The following is a 25,826-nucleotide window of genomic DNA, read 5'->3' as shown; positions in this document are numbered from 1 at the left end:
GGACTCTGAATTTCTAAACAGAAAGAGTAACATGCTGAAGAGATTAACCAGGGCATTTTTCCCACTCTAGGCAAGTGTTTTCCAGGGTTCTGGAGAATACATCTGCAATATATCATTACCATAAAATTACCATTTGCCAGTAATCTAGTGAAGGAATTTCTTCTGAAAAGTAATGATTATAAATGCCTTCTGTGATTCCTTAGCCCAAATGATAGTTCCAGGATTCGGTCTTCTTTCCCTCTACATGATAATGTTTATCGGTTTACACTTGCCTCCTTTCTGATATGTTAACCCCTGTTACCTTGCCTGTGCCAAATCCCTGTGACTGCAATAACCTTCATCCCATCAAGCCATTGACTCTTGATTGTTAAAGACATCTTTCTAATGCCTTGGCTCAATCAAACCACAGACATTCAGCAAGTGGTGGGAGGTGGACAGAGCAGTCTTTGCACAAAGAAGAGATCTTCATTAGATCAGTGGCATTACACTGGGATTATATCTGCATGGATAATTTTATGCTTTAGAGCCCTCTATAACACATACCCTTTGAAATAAAACTCCAAAATGAATAAAGGTTCATTCATGAAATAGTCATAATTGAATTTTGTGTTATTGCTTTAGCCAAGGGAAATGAGATGAAGTTTCAGGATATCTTCATGGTCACACACATAAAGTACATTTGGGAAGAATAACCTAGTTGTGGGATATAATGAATATACAAATCAAGAGCACTGATGGCAGCCTAAAACTCTGCATGAGCATGAGATACCTCAGCATTGATGATAGGGAATGAGGAGGTAGCTGCTGTAATGGAAAAGTGTCCCTCGCCTCTCTCATAACAAAGTGGGATTTCAAGCTGAGAAAGCACAGAAGAGAGAGAGCACCAGGTCTTTGTTTGCTCTTTCCTCCAATCCAGGAAAATCCCGTCGTTAACAGCAGTAGGAAGAAGGATGCCCTCGGAGGAGCTGCCAACACACATTCATTCAGCTGCTAGCTAGCCTACAGCACTGCTGAATGGGCAGCATTACCCTCATCTCAAATGCTTTCTTCTGCCTCACACTTCTCTTTTGTAACATATTCTTTAATATGAGATTTACCACTGATCTACTCCACAATCCAGCCCTGAAGGGAACTAAGTCTGTTACACAACTTGGGCAACAGGGACTAATTCTACATCACCCCACTAGTGAGAAGTGAAGTGTGGAAGGTCTCAGACACCCCAGAGGGGCTTCCTTCATGGGGGATTACTGCAAAATTGCTACTGCCACAATCCCAAATGCACAAATATCTGCTTGCAGACACAGCTCACACCCTGGCCCTGATTTCAGTAGGGTTACCCTGATCAGTACACGCTGTGCTTATCACTAATCATTCCCATGGCACCTGAACATGAGTAAGCATGAATGCCTGCCTTACTTGAGTTCAGCTGTTTGAACAAGCACAGAGAAGGCATTCAACTCCACTTGAATCAAGCAACCCACAATACTAACACTGCAGTTGTAACTGTTCATAATTTAAGAACTAAGGTCAGTTGGTCAGAGAAAGCCAAACTCACTACACCAGCACAAGGACAGTGAGTATTAAATCAGGCAAGAGGCTCCGAAGCCTACTGCTGTCCAGTCTTACTGCTGTTCAGCTCTCCAAGCCCCAGTGCAGAGCATTTAATGAGTTTTTGCCTTGCAACTGAGCTGTCACACTCTTCATCAACAAACGTCAGGCTGATTTCGTAAGCTGAGGTCTCCAGCCTCAGAAGCGTTTTCCAGTTGCGTCAAATAACCCTTTCTAACTAAGGCAGCAGCAAATTCCCAAAGAGAGGTGGCGTTGCTCCAAAAACTTGCAAGGTAAAAGTTTTGCGAGCTTATTGCATATCACTCTTTGCTCTTCAGAGCAAACTTGGTCCTCTTGCTTGATGTCTGAGCAGTGCCTAGGGCAACTGGTTTTGCCCCAGTAAGAAGAGACAACCAGCCACCACCAGCCAGCAAACCATGAACCATGTCCCTGCTAGACTCAACACTGGGAGCTCTGTGCAACCTTCTGCCAGTCAGCAGCTGGAGCAGGACGTCCTTATTCACCACAGCAGTTCACAAAGGAGAAGATGAATGTGATTTTTTCGCTTCTGTCTGACAGATTAGCGGGAAGCAAGACAGAGGGAGATCCTCTGGATCACAAATCCAATTACAGTTGTTGTCCTAGCTGCTTCTTGTCAGCTTTAAAGATCTTCTTAAGCCAGCAGAATGGTTCACCAAATGGGGCTGAGATGATGCCATGGACACAGAGTAACAGATGCTCTTCACAGATTCTCAATTAATAAAACAAACCCCAAATACCTACAAATACAGCTTTGTAAAACATTTACTGTCTTGCTCCAGAAAAAAAAGCTGGCTAAAAAGTCTAAATTGACATTCACAGAATTTAGACTTAAATGAAAAACAATAATGGTTTTGTGTTTAATATCCTGTTTTCTTCTGTGAAAGCCCATGAGACTGATAGAGATTACTGGAAAGATGGAGTCTTTGATGGTTATTTTCACTAAGAAAGGAAGTAATTTCCATTCTTTCTCACAACATTCTTATACAAGAAGATATAATGTCCTCCAGGGACAGCAACCTCACTAAAGAAAACAGAGGCCTGTGTATGGGTTTACTCTGTCTTTCCGTGTGTGGGATTCTCAGGCCTGAACACAAGAGGGGTCACATTTTGCTGCAGGTACATAAGCTTGGGAATGCCAGGGACCACCTCTCCTGATGTCAGTGCTGGATTCAAAGTCCGCTGTGGTCCATGGCAAAGGCTCTGCTGATGCAGGTGGGCTTTGGACCTCACTACCATCCTTCTGGCATTTACACACAATTTAAAAAAAAAAAAAGCAGAGAGAAATTGCTGTGTGCCAAACAAGCCTATGGTGGCCACAAAAGCAGTCTATGCAGCAAACCCAAGAACACTGCTGTCCATGATAAACACTGCGTGTTTAAATCCATATCTTTAACATCATATTTATTATTATGGAAAATAAACGTGGGTTACAACTTTAAGAGACGTTCACCTGAGTGTTAGCAGCTGCTATAACTATGCATTAGCATTAAAGTCTGTTAGAGGAAATAGGAACCTAACCCTCTCAGAAAAGGGAAAAAAACTAAAACCAATCTGTTTGGTTTCTTAACAGAAGTGTCTGGCAAAGTGCCTGCACATTTCTCTAATAATAACTAACAGACAGAGGGAAGTAAACCCCAACAGACAGTAGCCTCCTGACTTGCATTGTGAAAGAAAAGGCACCGGTTTTAGGAAGCAAAGCTCTTCAGAGGCAAATCGAAGAATGTGGGCTTCTGTAGTGTTCAAAACCACAAAAATTCCATATATTCCCCATATGTCAGCAGACTAACTGGAATGCATTTTATGTGCTAATACAGCAACAATGCACCTTCAGGGTTGGATTAGGTCTAGTTTTATATAACTGTTCTAATAAAACAACAGTCCCAGCCTTGTATTGGTTTAAAGGCAAAGATAAAAGGGGGCTGAACTTTGAAGGATCTCCCTGCCCACAGCAAGCACAACTGCAAACAGATGAATGTAATTACTGACTGTGCCTGAACAAGCTGCTGACCTTTACTTAAACCTTGTGAGAGCACTGAACAACCTGAGCCCAGATGGAAAACCAGCAAATGCCAGTAAAAGACAGAAGAAATAAATTATTTTCCCACCCGCTCTTCTGTTTTCCTAAATTACTTATCTTGGTTTGCTCATTCACTTGTTTCCAATGGTGCATTTGAACCCAGGGGGATGGGGCTCCTGCTCCTGCTCACAGCATACCTGCTACCAGGGCTGGGCTTCCCCAAGACATCAAACAGTGATGCCTGAACTGATGGTCAGTAGCCTCAAACAGGAGGCACCGGCATCTCCCTTGCCCCTTGGGAATGGATGTGGTAGGATGGTCAATCCATCTTCTGTGCAAAACACTTCACAGACTATCACCATCTGCTGCTGTCCCAGGCAAAATATTTCACTGACATCTGATGACAAAATCAAACCAATCCAGGTACCTGTGCCTGAAATCCCTAGGTAGTTCCCTTGCTACGAACTCAGCTTGTTATCAACTGTTGTGGTCTTCCTCACCCTGATAACTCTTGCTGATGTGGCAGGGAGATCAATGCCCCTCTTGGGAATCACAGTACAAACACTCAGGCAAAAGAATGTCTTTAGAGAAAATAACCGTGTATTCAAACGAATGGGAAACAGAGGCAGATGAAGCCTTAGTGTCATGCCTCTAGGCTGTAAAGCAAGGGTTTCTGTATCACCCACGACCAGAAGATAGGCCAGAAAAAGTTTTGTGAGCACAAACCTGCCCTACTGCTCCACCAGAAGCAAGTAGCAGCCTGGCTTGCAATGTTAATGCCACCTCTGCGCTAACTTGAGGCTAACAAAAACTATCAGGATTGCCACCACTGCAGTGCCTCTGCCTACCAAAATCATCAACTACGAGCCCTCATGCTCGCAAGGGAAGAATTTCAGTCAAACATACACTGTCAGACATTTAATGTCAAACATAAAAAGACAAAAATACATTAATACAAATTTCTCCCAAATCTGGAGAGAAACTAATGCTACCTGTCTTAGGCTTTACTAACATGCAACCATTTTTCTCAGCAATAGTGTTACTGTCCTTCTACCAAAGCAGTGCTCATAATCAGGAATTTGTACACTTTTCCAGGAGGTGAAGGGTGCCTGTCTAACCTTTGCTTTGCCAGTGATAGTTGTCTTAACACTGCTTCCTTGTCTCCAAACGATGAGCCACAAACAGAACCAGCCTGCTCGGTGGGAAATGTTTGAGCAAAATTCTGGTAACACATTCTGACCTTCCATTTGTTGTCTTCTCCATTAGCAGTGTTTTTGCCATTTTTTTCCAAGAAACATGTCCAAAAGTTTGTTTGCTAACCAGAGCCTGAAGCCTGCCAAGAAATTCATGGGTGTGTGCTCCTATCCCAACGCACAGTCTGTCAGGAGCAACTACTGCCCCACACTGAACGGAGAGTGCTCAGGAGCAAACACATCTCATCAGCAAGCACGCCATGGGAACAAACAAATGCCTCGCTGAGAAAGTCACTGATCCCAGAGACACACCTATGGGCAGAAATGCAGACCAAAACACTAAACATGCTCTAAAACCATGACCCAAGGGAAGCTACGTGAATTACTCCAGTCCCCCTTTACCTCCATGCACAACCTCCTCTTAGCCTTTAGGGAAGCTACAATTCCTTTTAATATCAGTGGTGCCATTCCAAGCACATTCCTCAAGCTGAGTATCATTTCCCACTGGAATTATCCCCAGTGAGATAGGGGACGGTTTAACTGATACCTGGAGGCTCTTTAAGGACATCATTAGGACAGCTTGGATGCAGGGGGCTGCTCAGCCTGTGTGAGAGAGGAACACTCAGGGCAGAAGCAAAAAGCTGTTAGACATAAGGTCACTTAATCTGAGATAAGCATTTACTGCTCCTTGCAGCACATGTCTTTCATACTTCTATAAATAGATCTCCTCAATAAAACAATGAAATAGTACGAAAGTTAAATGGGGATGTAAAATTCGTTTTTAAACTTGAATGGTTTATTATATATACAAACCCTGGATATCTACCTGAAATCAAAATTATAATATCTTTAGTGAGTCAGAGAGAGAATGAAAAGAAACACATATCATGGTATTACTGTAATTCAACAGTGCATTTCCTTTTTTTGTCACTTATTCTGTTTTCAAACAAACAAACAAAAGACATGTGGGGTCTGCTTATGGCACTGATACAAAGAGCAGAATTTAAAGGGTGGCCTTATCTCAGTCACTTAAGTAAATTGAATTTACACTGTTACTAAGGATGTAAAACTGTGAGCTGGGAAATTGGTAGCATGTGTAATTTTGGCGCTCTCTAGTAAATGACCAAACCTTGAACTTTCTGGGAAGCAGAGGAAAACCCCTTTTGTGCTAGCAGGCACACAGCTGGGCAACGAGGAGCTTCAGAATTAAAATGTTTTACTTATTTTCATATCAGAAGCAATGTTTATGCACTCTTCCACATCACTGAAGTTCTTTCATTCACATTTCCAGTGTAATTTTTTTTTATACTAATATTACCCAGTTAACACTTTCTCCTGCATTATACGGTGTGCATTTAGAGTTTGCCTAGCTCCTCATCACTCCTGCTGAGAGCTGCATGGGGATCTCCTCTCCTGGCCAGGGTGGCCCAAAGCCACCTTCCTCAGAGCAGGATACAGGTAGTCCGGTGAGATGGTTAAGTCCACATATTACTCGTGAAAACCTTTGCACTTGTAACTGTCCAAAGTCTGAAGTCTTGAAACATCAGATTCTGCCAGCAAGCTCACATCTATAGTTTATTTTCATTTTCAATTGTGTGGGTATTTCTGTTGCCTACATTTCTATTTCCAGCCTCAGCACAGTGCTATCTATCACAAAACTCATTTTTACAAGCCCAGCACTTCACAGCACCCACTTTTTCTCTAACTGAACACAAAAAGTCTTGCTCAGGTTACATTTGCTAAAACACAGGACAACTGGCTGTGATGTACTTTACTCTGGAACAAAGAGGACTTTGGAAAAGACCCGTTCATAAAGCAATTGTCAACAGACAGGAGGACTCTGTTATGTTCCCCTGCTTAAAAACCTAATCATAGGTTTAGGCTTGTGCAACCTGCCAAATTCATAGCTCAATGAGCAAAGAACCTCTATTATGTTTTGCTGTCAGCATTAACATTTCAGGAAAACGGAATGCAAAAGCTACTAAATTAAGATAAATTACATGCTTTTTACTTCCTATTTTAAATTCTGATTCAGGAACTGAATTCAGGATTCTTTACATGGGATACTTTTAAAAGTTTCTTCAGTCCAACTGAAGCAAGATTTAGAAAATGCAAACTGACCAGCCTGCACTTAAGGGCTGCTTTGAATTTGATACTTAATCAGGTACAGAAATGCACAAATTCTTTTGTGATACTTAATACTGAAGGGCAGATGAGTTTACTTAACCTATTTCATCCTCTTGAAAATTGCATGGGATTTCATCAGGCCTTTCCAAGTGACAAGTAGGTAAGAGCCAGAAGACAGCAACAATGCACTTTGGGCTAGTCCTTCTCTTTCATTCCACGTTCAGTTTATTCCTGTGTCTGTCATATTTCTAAATTCATTTATGAAGTAAAAACAGTTACTCTAAAATAAGCTAGATACACACCAAGAGTACTTTTCTTTCTCCATTTAATGCAACCTTCTGGAGAAAGCCCAAGTAAATGGGTAAGCCCTATCGCATGCGCTGGGGAGGGTGGAAATCCAACGGCATTTCAGTGCCCTGAACAGACTCTCTGGGGCGTATCGGTTCTGCCTGTGTCTTCAAAAAAAGGGATGCAAGTAAAGACTCCCCTGGACCAGCTGTATCTGCATCAAAGAGAATGAACAAGACATAAACAAAGTCCAGACATGCTGTACACCCTCTCAGCTATGCTCCCAGCAAAGGAGGGCAGGTACACGCAGGTACAGCTGTAACATATCTCCCTTCCCAGCCTGGGGAGGGAAGCGCTACCTGGGGCAGTCCCTAAAAGCACTGTGCACTGCAGATGTCCCGCTGAGTGACTGCTCACAGCTTCCTCCTAAAGACTTTTGGATGCTGGGGAATAAATGCAGCACCCATTGCCTTAGTGAGGGCTGATGAGCCATGTGCCTGCAAAAGAAAAGTGCCATTCCATCTCCTTTCCAAGCTTTTAGTGTTTGTTATTTTACCTGTTTCACATCCTATTATAAATAATAGGATCAATAATAAAATCACCTGAGAAAGCTGGGCAGGGGTGAGGTGTTTGCACTCTAGAGCAGCACAAAGTCACCTTGCCTATCCTAGCTCGGGTACTTTTGTCCTTGGGGGACAGTAGAGCCCATAATGTTCCTATTTTCCATCTTCCTGAGCCCATTCCCCACCCAGTAACTCCAGGAAGAGGTAGGTCTATGGCTGTCTTTACATCCATTTGGTCAGGCCCCAGATTTGCTTACTAGTCTGCTTACTCAGTGAACCATGCATGAAGTACTCATTGCCTTACTTTATTCCTTGGACGCATAATCCAAACCACAACAGCCCTCAAGGTGCTTGTGCAGGCAGCCACATTCAGCACTAGCCAAAATTTCTAAGGATATGTCTGGAACATGTAAGGTAGCACAGGCAAAAATGTGCAAGTTAGCTTCAGAAATGGAAGCAGAACAGTCTTATTGCCCAGGTTTTGCAATGTGCTACTTACTGCTGCTGACAGATTTATATGGCTCTGCTAGGGGGGTACACCGGCTGCTCCCTCTGCGTTACAGTGCAACACAGGGCACAGATTCTGCGCCAACTCTGAACTGTCCATGCAAATCAAGCCCAAGTATCCCGCGCGTGAAGTTGTTCACATGTGACTGCTTATGCGCTGAGTTCAGCAGCTTTCTTTCCTATGCCAAACAGGCAGCACAGAGAGTTTAAAATAATAATTTAAAAACAAAATCTTAAATGAATTGATTAAACCAAATGAAATTTCACTGTATTACCTAGAGGAACTGTAGCAGGCCTATGGCACATGAAAATTTGCTTCTAACAGGTGTTCTTGTTATATTCATGAGGAGAGAAGGTATGTTTCCCTATTTTTTTTTTCTTTTTCCATAGCCTTTTTCCATGGCAAGCTTCTTCAAAAGTAGCCCCTGCAGCACCCAGACATCCAGTATCATATTCCACTTCCAAAGCAGGCAAAACCCAAGAGAAGTTCAAGCACCTGAAACATGCTTTTCCTTGCAGTACAGCACTGAAAGTGACAACTGCTTTATAAAAGAAAAGTTAAATGTTAAATCTTTGTAGGACTGCATTTTATTCAAGAAAAAAAGGCAATACAGCAGAGGGAAGTGGTTGTACAATTCTTCTGACACTGGCCCAAATGTCTCTTCTATAAAGCACATTGAAAGAATTCCCCCTAAAATGTTTTTCTTCACATAAAATTCCTGATATTACAGAGTCATCTTGCTATCATTTTGCCTTTTCTTCCTTATTTTACTGCTGCTGTATTTATTGCTTTGTATCAAAGTGATACAAAAATGTCTTCTTTTATGTCCAGTGCTCATTTACTATGACTTCAAGCTTGCTAGCTTGGTACTAGCAGCAATCCAGCTGCGGCAGAGTATAACATAGGCTATAAAGCCTGCGCAAGAGCAGTAAATACCTCGCTGTTAGTCTGCCTTCCGTTCCGTGCTGCTTTACTTAAACCGCCACCAGAATTTGAGTGAGTTTAACTGCAGTGTAGACATGTCATTTGTACTGGCTGCGTTTTCCTTCCAGAGTCTTTGCTAATGCTGTTTTCTGCTTTGTTTACACAGCAGTTTTATAGTACCATTTGTCTGTGTTACCGTCATTATCGGCATATTGATATGTACACAGCAGCAATGCTTCAGCATTGAAAGCGGTGGTATTCTGAAAAATGGCTGCTTATTTTGGTCACTGACCAACCGCAATGGAAGACATCTATTTCCCAGTAATCATTTATTATATTCGGGCATGCAGGCCAGGTAAATTAATTTGAGTATCCTCTTAAAAAATCCTAAATGAAAATTGGAGTAACGCTATTATTCATTAAGACACAGTTAAGATCGTGAGCCGCATTGCTTACCTATGGATATGGTCCAAACTGCAGCAATTTTCATAATAGCCTTGGTGCGGGAATTGAAGCGGCTGTGCTCAATGGGATTGCGTATTGCTACATACCGATCAAGAGAGATGGCACAGAGATGCATAATAGATGCAGTTGAAAAGAGCACATCTAGGGAAATCCATATAGGGCACAACTGTTTAGGCAAAGGCCAAGCATAATCTGAAACATAGAGAGAAAAGAAATGAAAGGAAAAAAGAAAAGGAAATAATTTGGGAAGCTAGGCCATCATTTCTGAGAAACCGTTGGGATATGTTAACTCTACGATACCAGTAAGGGGCACATGCATGTGGAGTGGACAAAGAAACCTTTCGTGGGACCTCTCTCGAGGCAGTCCCTGGCTCCGGACACTCCATAAACCCGTAGCCAGTTCCCACACATCTGTCTTCCATGACCAGTAGCTAAAAGCAAAGGAACATTAAGTTGGCAGTGCCTCCAAGTGACCGTTCTAGCTCCGTTCCTCCCTCTTAACCTTTCCCCCATATCTTTACAAAATAAAATATTACATTTATTTGTAATTGCCTCATCACATTCTTTTCATGGATTGCATAGCACTATGTGGCATTAACTTCACTCAGATGCTTTCTAAAGCTCTCTTGATATGTACTTCTCAGTTTGTCTGCTGAGTAGAAAGGTAGCAGACAGTTTTTCTACACAGTCTAACAACTAGCTAAATGACACTACTTCACCTCAAATATTCTCCCCAGGCAGTGTGCCTTAATAACAGAGGAATACTTGCCTCCTTACAGAGCAGCTGGGATTGAATGGCTGAAATTTGAAAACTGTTTTGAAGGTAGACAGAGCTGAGTATTACTCTTTACAGAAAAAAGTATGCCAGCAAACTGAACAGACTAGATAGCTACATCTGACAGCAGCTGGCACGCAGCTAATTTGGATGCCTGCATTTATTAATCAGTTTACTCAGTGCTGAAGTACAGCTTGAGAATAAAAGTGACCCAGAAAGATCCTCAAGGGGCACTGGTATTCAAATTAAAGTTCAGAGAAAATTGATTTGTGAATGATACTCCTATGTTAATGCTCAGAATGGATTGCGTGAGATCAGTGACGTGTCCTGCCAAGCTCTGGGCTTCTAACACACTTATCAAAATAAATCAACAGTATTGATAGAAGCTGAAAACATGAGAGACTTCATAATGGTTGAATAATGAGATATTCTTGTGTCTTCATTCAGAACATGGATATCTAAAGCAATCTTGAAGTTTACCCCAACGATCAAAAACATCACTCTGCAGAATCAATGTTATATTAAGAACGATGCAGCTCCATCCTACTGATCTCGAATGGAAAGGGAGAAACATTAGTCTCAGAAAGCATATTTTGAAACAAATTACCCAGCCAAGAGAGACCCAGGATACCTTACATGCAGAAACCCGAGATGAACTGAACCAGAGCAAATTATTACAAATTGTCCCAGTGAAGCCCAGGAACCCTTCACAAAGAGCACAGCAGAACGAGATGGACACATTAGCTCATTTTACCAATGGGAAACCCACAGAAGAAGTGCCAAGTAACTCACGAAACCCACACACAAGACCTCAGCTCTGGGGAGATAAACCATTTATTTCAGCAAGTTTGCACCACCTCTACTAGATGGACTGCAATTGGACTGAAATCCAAAGCAGCAAGCATTTAAGAGGTCCTTATCAAAGGGAACGAAGTTGTCAAGACTTAACCGCGGCCAGCAACTAAGCCCCACACAGCTGCTCGCTCACTCCCCACCCCTGGTGGGATGGGCAAGAGAATCAGAAGAGTAAAAGTGAGAAAACTTGTTGGTTGAGATAAAGACAGTTTACTAGGTAAAGCAAAAGCTGCACACACAAGCAAAGCAAAACAAGGAATTCATTCACCACTTCCCATCAGCAGGCAGGTGTTCAGCCATCTCCAGGAAAGCAGGGCTCCATCATGCATAGTGGTTACTTGGGAAGACAAACACCATCACTCTGAACGTCCCCTCTTTCCTTCTTCTTCCCCCAGCTTTATAGGCTGAGCATGACATCCTATGGTCTGGAATATCCCTTGGGTCAGTTGGGGTCAGCTGTCCCAGCTGTGTCCCCTCCCAACTTCTTGTGCTCCCCCAGCCTACTTGCTGGTGGGGTGGGGTGAGAAGCAGAAAAGGCCTTGACTCTGTGTAAGCACTGCTCAGCAGTAACGAAAACATCCCTGTATTATCAACACTGTTTTCAGCACAAATCCAAAACATAGCTCCATACTAACTACTATGAAGAAAATTAACTCTATCCCAGCCAAAACCAGCACATAAGTAAAGCCCTTTGTGGCTGGAGCATCTTTACTTTAAAAGGCGCCTCTGCTGTAGAAATGAATTGAACTCGGTTAGATTATGACTCAGCCCCTTTATGAAGCTACGATCAAATTCTGCACCTCCTGCTCTTGTTCACACTTTGCAATAGCTTAGGACATCATTGCTATCAACCTGCAATTGAGCTCAGAGCTTTAGCTCTGATTTGCTGGGTCTTCAATGATGCCTCAGTGAATGCTCCAGGGAAGAACAAGTCTGATCTCCTTCAAGTGGTAGCCGTGCTCCCTGTACAGCCCCAGGCTTTTGCTGCCAGTCCAAGCTAAAACACATTCAGTCACGCTTTATCCCTTGCTACTTCTGCCTCTGAGTTGCTAGAGCCAGCTTTCTCATACAGGCTGAAATGAGCTATGAGCACAAGACCAGAGAAAAGCACCGGGGAGCGTGCCCTGATGGATGAAGCAGTCCCTGTGAATATGCATGGGGCAATTGTGACTGTGCAGCAGTCTCTGCACAGGGGGATGGGGATGGGGATGGCTGCTCCCCCCATCAGGCAGATGGCCAGGAAATCTCTGGTGTCTCCAGAAAGGAACGCCAGGCCTCCAGAGTCCCTGTGTGTGGGAGCATCTCCGATCTGATCTATGGTGCTGCAGTGGGTACAAACTGATTCTTGACATTTGCTAGACCTGGAAAAGGTTTCTACAGCAACCACCTTTTCAGCATTATTGAATGATGAATAGCTTCTCTTACTTCTTCCTTCAAGCTACCCAAACACTTCCCATGACTGATTCCCTCTGGAACAACTTCTGCTATTGATGTGAACTAGGCAACAGCATTACGACCAAAAAATTAGCAGAAGCAAAGATGACAGTAAATGTTCATACCCATGGTGTGAGGTTAGTAGGTGTTGCCTGCTGTCAGCCCTGGCGCCACAGGAACCACAGCCACCAACAGATCAAAGTAATGTTGCCCAGAATTTCTGCCCGGGCAAACTGTCAGGATGTCTTTGAAGATAAAGGTGATATAAGAGCCCTCCTAATGGCTAATCCTTTTAGTCTTTACTGTCCCAAGGCACTCCGTTATGCTTCTACCTGAAAAGGCAGTTATATGAGGAGACATTTTACTTTCTCAGGAGGTCTCCTAAAATGATCCGCAATAATAAAATGTCACTCTGGAAATTTGTAGAATGGCAGCTTGTAACACATGACTATACCTTGATAGGAAGGGCATAATATATATCCTATCTTGAAATGCAATTACTTTTAAGTAAGCATGGTGTATGCATTTGAAAAACACCTACACAGCCTACAAAGCCAGTAATTTGTAAAAAAGAAAAAAGCTTATTCTAATTCTGTTTCAAATAAATGTACAAAACATAGGAAATGTGCCCTGTGACTGTGCCAAGATGCAAACGAGGATTAAAAATAAATTCTGTTAACAATGTTATACCTTTAAAACAATCTTATCCTCAGAAATACTCTATCTGCAGAAGGTAACATTTCTCTAATTTGTTCTATTTTCTCTCATTTCATACACAGAGAGTAGCAATTACCGTATATTTAGAAGTGCAGATGACTGAGTGAAATAAATTCTTGGACCCCAGCGCTTCTAAGCTTTAGTAATTGCATTTCCGATGGAAAGCATGCATCTCAGTCCAAATTTGGCTCCAGAAAGAATGAAACAGTACTAAACACCTGGGTAAGGAAAAACCAAATTCTTTGTAAGAAACTCTGACTTTTGTACCTTGAATTATTCTGTGCCCTTAAAATCAGTCATATATTTAATGCACTGGCTGGTAGACCAGACAGGAGAGCGCTGAAGGGATTAGATGAATCCAGGAGGTCAGAAAAAAAGGCAGTATTTCTTTACCCAGTGTGTAATCAAACTGCAGATTTTTTTGCGTTCAGGCATTCTGTGGAGGCCAGAAGTTTACACTGAACAAATTAATAGAGAAAAGTGTATAGAATACTATTGCAATATATTACTTTTAGATCAGAGTTAGCTTCTGGCTCTGATCAGGATAAAACCACTGTGTATGAAATCCTGGAACGAAACTTCTGCAGAATGCCTGTGTATATCGCTTCAGCCTCCAACGCTGAATAGCATCCCATGGAACCTGAGATGCTGTCATTCTTCGTGGGAAACATGGGTCAAACACTCATATTTAAGCAGGTGTCATGGTCCATAGGTGGGATTTCATCTCCTGCACTGGGATGAAAAAGCAGACCACAGTTCCAGTGTGTCACTGAACAGCTGAAATGGGCACAAACTGTTGGCAGCAAAATACAGAAACTCAAAAACATTTTGGCAAAGTCACAGACCATCTCTGTGTGTAGCTAATTTTCTGTCAGATGAGAGTTCCCTTAAATTTTTTGTGCTTTCCATCAAGAAAGATGGCAACAATGAAATTTAATCACTTTTGTCAGAGGTTTTATGCATATGGGTAAAAAGTGTTGTATAACACTGTTATTATGGTCATTGTGCTGTTCACTGCATGAGAGTCAAAATTACCAGCCACTGCAGCAGGAGGTGACTGAAAAATCCAAAACAGAGCAAATGGAAGCAAAATTAATTACGTTGAATGGTAAAACAGAATTAGTCCAGACTGTAGGAGAATGGCTGAACTGAAAAAATAAACCTGCGGCTGAAAAGAAACTATGAGACTGCAGAATGGATGGAGGGTGATGCAAACCCCTTTCCCTCTCCCCAAAGCCTTGAACACAATCTCTTGAGCTTTACCCAGCTTTTTGTGCTAAGCTGGAGCAGACAGGAGTTGTGTGTACACATACAAACACACTCCACGCTACAAATGAACTGGCTCACTATATTTACATTTTAAAAAATGTCTATTGCTTGTACATATTTAATACTTCTATAGCACAATCTGCCTCAGGATACCTCCTGGGAATATGCAGTGTAACACTCAGGACAAATCTGGAATAAGAGTGACAAAATACCTGCTTACACCACAACAAGGTGAAGAGTTATGTAAAATTCATCCCTGTAGCTTCAGAAATTTTTCATGGCAAATTCACAGTAAGCTGCAGCAATCATTTCTTTTCCAACCACGAACAGGAATTTGGAAAGGGCTTCAGAACACATTGTTGTGTTTAGCCAGTGCCTTATATCTATCGGGATGGATAAAAGGGTAAAAACCACCCTTCAAAATCACACAGGAAGAATAAGGGTATATTTTGTCTTTTAGGCTCATGACGACTTTTTACATATATATATACACACACATACCTGCACACACATATATATAATGTGTATATATATATATATGCCTATATAAAAAAAAAACCCCAGAGCTAAGAGGTGCAGAATAAGAACTAGAAATGCTTATCTGTTCAAATACAGTCTTTTTTAACATTGTTCATTGGCTTGGTCAAAAACTAAAATACATGTAATATTTCTCCTTTGAGGGTTCTGATAGTTACTGCATTTATGTTTTGCTTTAACTACTAGTAGGTCTTGAATGAATTGGACTAAAAATGGTAGGAAATCATTATGCTTGAATGAATCTTAATCCCAGTACAAAGCATAAACTCCCAGCAGTTAACATGGGAACACAGCACGTGCCTGAAGCACCTCTTGATCATCCTCTAGCTGCCACGGACCTGTTCCCGGCCATACACTGATCTACTGCTCTGTGTAGTGCTCTGACTCTCGGAAAGGTCAACGACAAAAATCCAGGAGATGTCTCACCTAATTCCTTGAGAAATGAGTGTTCGGCCTTTCAAAATGAGAAGAAGAGTGCAATACTCAACAACAGCGTTCGCTCAGGTTTCCCTGAGTAACTCTGAGCAGCATGCAGGCGATGGGAAACAGCAACCCAGAAGACGTACCCAAAAGCTGTCACTTTCTGAAGATTTTGCAGCTTTTGAGGATTCTTTCACACATTCCAGAGAAATCTACTGTTGTGGGCTGTGGAAAAAAGCCTACCCTTGCCCACTGCTAGAAGTCTTTTAACCCCCATTGCGCCATTAACATACTGCAACTGAAGCATTTTATACTAACCAGACTTTCCAGTATTCACTTTAAAGTTTCATAGCTGCCACAGGCTTTACAAAAATAGAAAGCAATTACATACAGTTTTAACATTACTGCATTGCATTATTCCCAAGGGAATGAAAGAATTTAAATGATTCTCTTCCCTTGCTCTTATCTAGGAAGTAAAGTATTTCTTAGCCTGAAATACCACATCAGTAAGTGTAAAGCTATGTTCTCTCTTTTTTTGCCAATTTATTTCTTTCAGATTTACACAGACAAATGACTCTGAGACATCCATATCACCCTGAGAGTCACACAGCCAAGAATGTTAAAAATCTCCATCATGCCTGAGAAGTACAGAACGTCTTGCTTGGCCCTCCGCAGTCCTCAGTGATTACCAGCACATCCACAGAAGGGATCACACGTGTGCAGCCAAGCTTCCTGGCTAGAGGAACTGCTGGTCTCAAGGGCAGCACTGCCAATGCTTCCGATTTTATCATCGAGTGGAATTTAATGTTTTTCTGACGTACTGAACTCCTGGGTGCTGTGTTACATGAGAAATTGAGTTTACCTTTAAGTTTCTAGCCTGCATTCTTCTAGAGGAAAAAAAGGCTATCCTAAAGCTGTCTGGATCCCTTAAATAACACATATCCTAGCACAGCCAAGCACAGGGACATAATCTACACACAAAGAATGAAGATGCCTTTTAGGAAAAGGACTGTATTCTTGAATGCTGCAAGTCAAAAAAGGCTTGAGGGTCCCAAGAGATGCTCAGCAGAGGATGGGCTCTCAGGTCATATGATGGCTAAGAGGGTGAAAGAGACCACCAAGTATGAAAAGGAGGGTGACACTCTGTCCAGACACAGTGTTCGTGAGACCACTGCTTGCACCCTGCACTTGACTCCAACCTCTGCACCCAGAAGATGCTATTTTGCCATAGCGCAACACCACACAAAGGATTTCCTTGAGCCTGTGCCACCAATCACATCCAAACCAGGCCGTGCCACCATTCTTGAGCTTCAGTTTTCCTCTGAGCTATTCGTTTTTTACCACATGGAGCCATCAGCATGGCACAAGTGGCCCTGGGGCAGGAAGCAGTAGGCAATGGGCACAGAACAGTGGGGTCTCCTTTGGAAACCCCCCACCATCGAGGGAAACCCCGGCGGAGCTGGATATGCCTCCAAAGGTCTTTTGGTTCTTGCCTCACAAGTTACAGTAATTAATTGATGTGACTGTGTATTATTGCAAATTAAACAATTGCACCCATTATGCTGTTTTGAGAATTTTAAATAACTGTGTTAGATTTTGCTTTCTATCTAGTATGGCAATGACTTGCAGTCTTGACAGGACTTGTAAGAGAGAAGCAAATTTAAAGCCAGAATGGATGTAATTATCTGATCTAGGGAAAGGTTGCTCTAATATCATTTAAGTAATATTTTAAATGCAAGGAGCCAGCTTTATCACATACTATACTTAAAACAACCCTGCTAATAAAATGGGATGTTTGCTAAGAAGAAAACATAGAAAACGCTGTTGCCATCCCAAAGGCAGCTTCTCTTCTCTTAGGGAAATATCAAATTATTCTGGTGAGGTCTGTCATTCTATGAAACCATGTGTTACATTCATCTTTTCATTTATCGGCAGAGACTAAAACTGTAGTTGAAGGAAACTGCAGCTGAGAGGAAAAATTTCTAGGGTCAGTAATGTTCTTTGCTCACAGTTTAAGCATCTGTAGCTGCATCTGGAATTTTTACATTGAGTGATACAGACAGTTAACAGGGCAATGGTACAATTAATTTAATTGTATCACCAACTTTGGGTTCCCTACAGCATTTTAACTCCAACAGAGATACGATCTCTTCACACAATTCTGAGATATAAGTTCTTCATAATACTTTGTCTAAAGGAAACCAGAGTCTAATAAAATATTCACACCAGTAAACATTCTTTTCACTGATGTTCTGTATGTCAGCACAACAGCAGGACAGTGGCCTCTCCTTTAATTTCTTTCATACAGGTTATGGGTCAGCCTTCACCCATTATTTAAACAACTAATAAAACAACAGTTGAACGAACACCACACTGGAAAATAAGCCCACAAGCAAACACAGACCCCAAAAGAATACCTTCTAAATGTAAAAATATAAATATTTTCCAAAAAACCTGTTTCATAACAAAGTGCATAAACATGTGACCATAACAGGTGGTTTTCCCTAGTTTTGACGAAATTGAAAAAGATCCATTAGCATGAGAAATAGCTGCCAAAACATACAGGTCATTTGAGAAAACTAAAATTCAGAACTGAAAATGATGTGGCCTTATTCAGGTAACAGCTGGCTGTTGAGCAGTTCCTTAGTTGGAACAAAGAAGGCATCTGCTCGAACGCAGAGTTTCTAATATCAAATAAAGTTTAGACCATGGCTTGACCCTAGGACTGGGTCTGGGGCCAGGACACAAAACCATACAGAGGGGATTTTTTTAGATCTTTCTTTTTAGGTTTGATTTCAACATAACTCAGTGGCAATTCAGACGTCCGTGCCATCCTGACAGCTGTCTGGGAGCCTACCTGGGATTAATCCTCCTTCTCAGCTCGGGCTCCCTCCTGGCAATGCATCTGAATAAACTGGCCTCCAAATCCTGATAAAATGTCTGACTTCAGAAAGAGACATAATAAGGATTTCCTTCATTTGATGTAAAGGATTCCGTATTCAGAGAGCACAGGTCTGTCATCTTTAACTAGCCAATGCTTTTACTAAATATTTCAGGAAGACAGCCAATTTAATAAGAATTGACATACTCACTCTATACCAACTTCTGCAAATCACTAGCATTAACTTTGAGCACACAGATGCAGATGTTTTCAGGAGTTTTGTTAGTCTGGTATACCTTGCATGGCTGGCCAGTATTTTTTTTCCCCCTATGTGGGGGGAAGTAAAGAATTGCATCTTGGGAGAAAAAGCATAATGTGAGGCCAAAGCAAGATCTGCAGTTTGAAAAGCAGGAGTGATTTTGCCTCCCATTTGCTCACAGGCTGCTGGATGTGACCAGGATAAAACCATCGTTTCAGCCCTCGTTCAGCTCAGCACTACGCTTGCACCGGTCTAATGCCAATGGGAAGTGCAACCCACGCTCAAGTGCTTTGATGAATTTAGGGATATCAAAGTAGTTCAATGAGTCAGCTTTCCTTCTTACTGTACAGTGCACCTTCCTCAACAGCAGGAAAGCTATTAGGGACAGTGGGTTAATTGTCTGGCTGAACTTCATGCCAGTGTGAGTCACAGTTTGCTTCTCTGATGAGGTTAAAAGCCAGTATAAGCAGTAGGTGAGACTGATAATGGCAAGAAATCACTTCAAGCAAGGGAAATAAGCTGTATTTTGGTCATGCTCACAAATGTTTATTTCCATTTCTGCTATTTCTTAGAGCAGAGGACTTGCAAAACGCATTCCCTGTTTAGCTTCCTCCAAGCCAATGGCCATCTCTGATTCTTCGTGACCGTACAGGTAGAAATGCCAGCATGAGAGTGCTCCACAGAAGCCCCTGTAAAAAGCAATTCTTTGGGGGTTGCTAAGAAGCCTCAAAAATCTGCTCCATATACTTGAGTGCCATCTACTGTCCTGTCACTGAATACCTTAGATGCAAACCTCCCGCTTGCAAAGCATTTCTGCCACCATGCTCAGGCTGCTTCTGACCAAGAACAGATACATCTTTCGTTATAGGAGAAGCATCAGGCTGGAGTTTGGCACATTGGAAACTTTCACTGTAGGAGCCTGAAAGGTGATAGAACAGCACCTTAAGTGGCTTTCTCAAGGAAATAATTTGCTAATGAACACTATTACATATGCAGTAATCCCAAGGAAGTCTGTGAACATGTGAGCAAGCACCACCATTTTCTAGGAGTTTAATGGCCACCACGCAGCAACTCAGCATAGCAATCCATGCGCGTGCAACCCACCCCAATTAAAACACAATGCAACAAAGAATCACTGTCCATCCTTGAAGCAGGAGTGGAACAGAATTCATCCAGTATGCAACCAAGGTTCAAATATTTAATTAAATAATTCTAATAACAATCTAGAAAATGCATGTATTGCTAATCAATTCTATACTCTATAGGAATAACCTGCTGAACCATGCGAATGTGCAAACAACCCTCAGATTGCACCCAGAAACCTACAGTTATCCACCAGGATTCTTGTACTGGTACAACCCAGACTTACACTTTGGGGGAAATTTTGCTGATAACTTTCTTTTAACTGAGGAGTAGGATGTAGAAATGAGATGAAGGAAACAAGGGCAGCTAAACTAGTCCAAGTTACTTAAATACTTGAGCTCTTCTCAAATCTTGCACAACACTTGAAAATCACATTTCAGTAGCCTTTGTTTTCCTCTACAGTGTTTCGAAGTCTGGAGTCCCCTTCCCTCCACGGTCAACCTTAATTACCCAGCTGTCCTTCCCCACTTCTTCGCCCTGTTATCCCACAATACTTAGATGGTTCCCCATATTTCCAGGCCATAGGAACCCCAGAAGCTCCTTTCACAGGCCTGGAAAATAATTTTCCACAGCAGGACTAGGTCCAGAAGCTTCATTGGCAGATAAGCTGGACAGCGTGGTGCCTGTTGGAAAGCCTGTTTCTCTGTCAGTGGCATAGGAGGCTTTCCTAGACAGCCCAGACACCTGCAGGACACGGACATGTGAGTGGAGAGCCCCTTTTGTGATCTCCTCCACTTGTATCACTGCAAGAAAATATGAACTTTAAGGGCTCATGTTTAATCAAACCTCTCCGTGGGGAAGTATGCACAGAATTACAATCTGGGGATGTCTCTACATTAAGCCTCGGAGGGAAGAAGGCTTGTGGACTTCACCTCGGCATGTTGCAGTATTTCTTCCTTTCTCATCTGCAGAGGTCTGCAGGCTCATTCTGTCATCAGCCCAGGAGCAGCCAGTGCTACGGCTGAGAGACTCATCTCCTGGCCCTGCTGTAGGATTTGATTTATTCAGCCTAGCTGGGAACCAACCTCCCATCTGGGTATGATACTCAGAGAAGACTGGCTCATCCCAAGCCCCCTTGCCATGAACAGGGCAGGTCACCCTGTCACCAGCATCCGAGCACCCAAAGCAACCCTGGGAAAGCAGGAGTCTGGGAGGGTCGCATTCAGCCGAAGCTGCGCTGTCCCTCTTGAGAAGCATGGGGCTTCTGTACCCCCGCTCAGCCCACGCCCGCCCGGGAGAGCTGATACACCCCCAACTGGCCTAATGCAGCATGATTTTAAATCAGCCTTTTACTCCAAGCAACCAATTTGTTATTCGGTGTGACAGCCCAGCTTGTAAAACCATGTAATATGATGTTAAGGATTTGCATTATTGTAAGCATTTTGTACACAACTTGTTGCTAATTAAAACTGCTCACTACTAACAGAGTCTACTATAAAAGACTTGAAGCTGGAATAAGATTTAATCTTAGATTATGGTCCTTTCACACTGCAGCACTTACAGCCTATAAGATGCCAGATTGTTGTCAAACTGCTGCATGAGGACACATAAGAGTCAACTCAGCACAGCTTTCTTTACAGATCCAAAGATTTAGAAATGCCTCAGACTATGCCAACACGTGTACCTTCATCCTCACATCCTGGAATTCAGGTGACATCCCTCAGCCAAAAAGAAAACAAACAGGCAGCAACATCAATCCTGCCTGACTTTATGTCCCTCTCTGACAAATGATGCAGGTACGCAGTTTTGAATCCTGAGAAGATCTGTGTTGAAAACGGCAATGTAGGACGAGTTGATCCCGTTTCCCATAACAATGTTTCGGCATGTGGAACGTATTCTAGATGGGTAACATCAGAGGTAAAGTGAAACTTAACATATGACCACCATCTGGGTACAGTTGTACTCCTTTATTTTTGGGTTTTGCAGAAATTATAGGCCTATTGTAAGTTCCATTAACATGAAGTAGAAGTTTAATTTAATATGGATAAATGAAGTGTGGGCGTACTGATATATTAGAAAGATTACTATTACCCAGAAAATTATAGTGGTCTCATGAGGTGGAAAAGGAAACTAAAGAAATGATATTTAGTTAAGTTATACCACTGGGTTTTTTGATAGACTTGTTTTTGCTTTGTAATCAAGTGCAACGTTATTTTATTATCATGGTTATACCATTATTACAGTGTAATCTTGTACTTGATTACAAATCAAAACCAGTGATAACTATGATAATAAAATAATGTGTTAACATAATAATCTACCAAAACGTAATAAAATAAGTGTTGCCGTAGATTTAACAAATGTAAATGAGTCATATGAGTGCCGTAGTAGAACTAGTTACTCTCAAGATACAAGAGGTACTTATCCCAATATGATCTAGGAAAAACTTGGAAAAATCATTATGGAAAGTAGATAATGTAAGATGTAAAGGGTATGTTTAAAGGACTTCATCTTGGAAGTTGTTTTTCCTATGTTCATGCTTGTCAACATCGACTTGCCATGTTATATCAAACAAATAACCTTGTTCTGCTGTTGTGCGTCTTGGGTGGAGACAGCTACCTAGATTTTAACAGTAGACACACGACTTCTGGCTTCTGCTGTGTTAAAAAGCAATCTCTTTCCATTTACTTCAGATCAGCTGAAAAGAGGGAATGAACAAAGGCTTAACTGGCAAATTCAAAATGTTACCCAACAAATTCAAAATTTAAATAGCGGAGTGAGAAGTAGTTACCATTCAGAACAAATGCACGGACATAAGGACAGAGCTCTGCTGCCTCTTAAAAACAGCCATCAGTATTCATAGGTGTCAGACACGCATTTACAGTCTTCTGCATCCCAGTGGGTGCCAAATAGGTATGGTAAAAGCCTGTCATACAATTTCCATATCCCAACAACACCGAGACCTTTTTCTGCAGCTGCTGCCTCTGATTGGGGACGGAAATAGGTATTTATAAAAAAAATCAAAACACCCAAAACTTACCTAAAATAAACACATTGCAAAAAAAATTATACATCAGAAGGTGGAAACAGATTGGTCAGGGTAACAACTGGTCTGTCCCGATAACGCCAGCACAGCTGGAGAAGAGAGCCTGCTGCCAACATGTCAACAGCAATGGAAGTCAAACTGCCCAAAAAATAACAGAGAATCAACAGAACCTTATCGACCATCCTGCCTTGCCCATAAAAATCTCGTACCTAAGAGTTGATAGAGGAACTAGGTATTTCATGTTTTTGCATTACTTGTTGAACTTTTTAGTTCTGAACCTTTTTCATCTAGGAACCGAGACAGCATCTCGGACGAGAGATTCACTCACTAAATCCACTGCTGTCACTGTGCTTATCAGAGTTCCTGCAGGAACAGTAAAGTTTTCCAACAACAAGAGTTATTACAACCAGAAAACATGGAGGAGGCTGGAAAAATGGAATATATATTTGAAATTAATACATGAAACCAAAATTGTTGATATAGCACATATTGGTAATCACAGTGTAGGCTTCGTTACAGGCTCATGCACAAATTCCCCTCATCTCATTAGCATCTTTAATGACAATTTTGGCAGAAAAGCTAGTGAGGGTCCGTTCTGCTTCTGAGTTGTCCATTCAGAAAAGGGTTGTATTGTGTCAATGAGGCAGTGTGCAAATTAGCGCAATGCAGAGCAATTGGCATGTGGCCCCTCTTCCATCAATGTAATTTCCATTTAATCACCATGCAAACAGATGAATTATATCAAAACCTCTTTCCCAGCATGTGCTAAAAACACAAAGTGGGAACTTAATGCTACTCTTACCGTTAGGTCTCAGGGAAGTGAACTAACCTATGAGGGTATTTCTGCATATTTTAATGAATATTAGACAACCCTAGAACCAGAATTTCAAGGAGTGCGTCATGTGAATCACAGAGACATTAAAATCATAATTTGCTGAGTAGAATTTAACGATATCAATTCAACAGACAGATGTGAAAGGAAGTAGAAGAAATATTTGAGTTAATTCTGAGTTAATTGACCCAATCCTGGAAACATTCATAATTCAAACTAATGTGTTACATTGGTATATTTGTCTTCAAATATATCTAAGTGCTTTTCAGAGATTCACCTTGCTTCTCTGTATTTCTTTCCATCTTATGTAAAGCAGCTGTCTATATATGTATTGACCTGCATAATGGCAGTGATTTTTCCATACTTTTGAGCTCAAAGGCTGGGTTGGCCCATTACATGCACCTCTTCTAAAAATGCAGTAGTCTGTTCCTCGGGGTCTTGGCATGTCACCATCACTCAGGTTGAGCCCTTAGGCAAGAAATTATGATATTATTGTATCAATCCCATAAAGAACATTAAGGTTACCATATGCTGAAAAGAAATCGTACTTATTTTCACAAAATGCTGCCCATAACACAATACAGTAAAAGCAACAGATATGATAGGATGTACACAAATATACCAAACAGCAAAATGCTGACATGAGGCGTCTATCCACATGCAACAACAGACTTCCGGAGTGAATACAGGCTTAATTTCCAAACAGAACAAGGATGAAAGTTTTTCAATTACATGTTAAGTCAAGACAGAGTACAGAAATACAGCTGATCATCCTTGGAGTTCTTCTGCATTTCTCCTTATGTTCTCCAATATCTGCAGCTGCAGCCAGCACAGGAAAATGAGCCATATGTTAATCTTTACAACAGACTGCAAGTAGGACCATTCCTGGAAATTATAACTGCTCACTGGCAAGTGCTGAGAAACACAAGCTACTAACTAGGTCCTCATCGCAATTTCATTCTGCTGGGGTGAGTGAGAAGAGATAGCAAGTTCTCAGTATGAGATAATATGTCCTAGATGTTTGGGGTGTGAAAGTGTTGCTAGATTAAGCTGCAGGCACCTTCTAGAAGGGGAAGCAAGGGCTTTTATACATAAGAGAAAACAGAAATAAAAGTAATAACTGGTAGGGGGTGTTTGGGATGGACAGAAGGGATGAAGCCATTGAGATGCATTCCTCTGTCACAGCTCAGGCCAGGCTGCTGTGGTCATATCTGTGTTTTAAACTCCAGGTCGCACACATGATGCTTCTAAATGGAGAATATTTTATTTCCCGCTTTCCTAAGTCCATTTAATGTTTGGGTAACAATTAAAAGGAGTTGCTATCCTTTCTGCTCTATTATTTCATGGAATTTACTATTCTTCTCCCCCCCCCCCTTTAAAAAAAAAAAAAAAAAGATCACACTGCTCACAAAAATCAATAGAAGCAAATGTCAGTTCACAGGCAGCTCCCTTGCTCACTGAGCAGATGCTGCTTGGGCACCAGGCTTTGTGGTGTGCTTGGAGAGGCGGTGCACATTTTAACTGGGTCTTTCTCCAGATGGCCAACAGATTGTGAGAATGAGGGAGGCTCAAGCTACAGCTGAAGCCAGATTCATGCAAGTTTTGCAAAGGGGCACCTGGGCTGGGACTAGCATCCATATCTAAGTCCCTTTAAGAAGCTATCACAGGTAAATACGTATGTACAATGACATAGACTAAAATGAACACAATCTTGGTAAAATGTCTGCAATTCTGGTAAAATCCTTTTTCTTTATTTTAAAATTTAAGTTTAAGATTAGGGGATTAAACATACCTAAGGAAGACTCTGGGTGGCCATGTCTCACATGGCCCCAGTGCCCAGAGGTGGTGGTGTTCCTCCTTTCAGATGAGGCTAAATCTGTCTGTGGGAAACACATTAGCTGTCTTCGTTTTACTTGTTATCTCTGTGATCTGCCTGGCACCTTTATAAAGTAGCAAATTTATCACTGGAACAGTTTATCATCATAGGGTCTTTCTATTTATATGTAACAATTCCGCTTTTCTCATTATCTTGTATCAATTTCT

General features: G+C 41.7%; 1 protein-coding gene across 9 annotated transcripts in view; it reads right to left on the bottom strand.

The window, feature by feature from the left end:
• LOC128154031 (5-hydroxytryptamine receptor 2A-like) overlaps window positions 1–25,826 on the bottom strand; it is a 108,147-nt gene that overhangs the window by 13,449 nt on the left and 68,872 nt on the right. For 8 of the 9 annotated variants that reach the window (XM_052814070.1, XM_052814071.1, XM_052814072.1 and 5 more), the window contains one exon: window positions 9,667–9,867. The exons of the other annotated variant lie outside the window; for it this stretch is intronic. In XM_052814070.1, coding sequence (XP_052670030.1) covers window positions 9,667–9,867 — 201 coding nt within the window. The remainder of the gene's footprint in view (window positions 1–9,666; window positions 9,868–25,826) is intronic. 9 annotated transcript variants of the gene reach the window in all.

This window comes from Harpia harpyja, chromosome 18, assembly GCF_026419915.1.
Source record: "Harpia harpyja isolate bHarHar1 chromosome 18, bHarHar1 primary haplotype, whole genome shotgun sequence".
In the NCBI taxonomy this organism is placed as follows: domain Eukaryota; kingdom Metazoa; phylum Chordata; class Aves; order Accipitriformes; family Accipitridae; genus Harpia; species Harpia harpyja.
The sequence above is the reverse complement of the archived record's forward strand: the minus strand, read 5'-3'. Positions and strand labels throughout refer to the sequence as shown.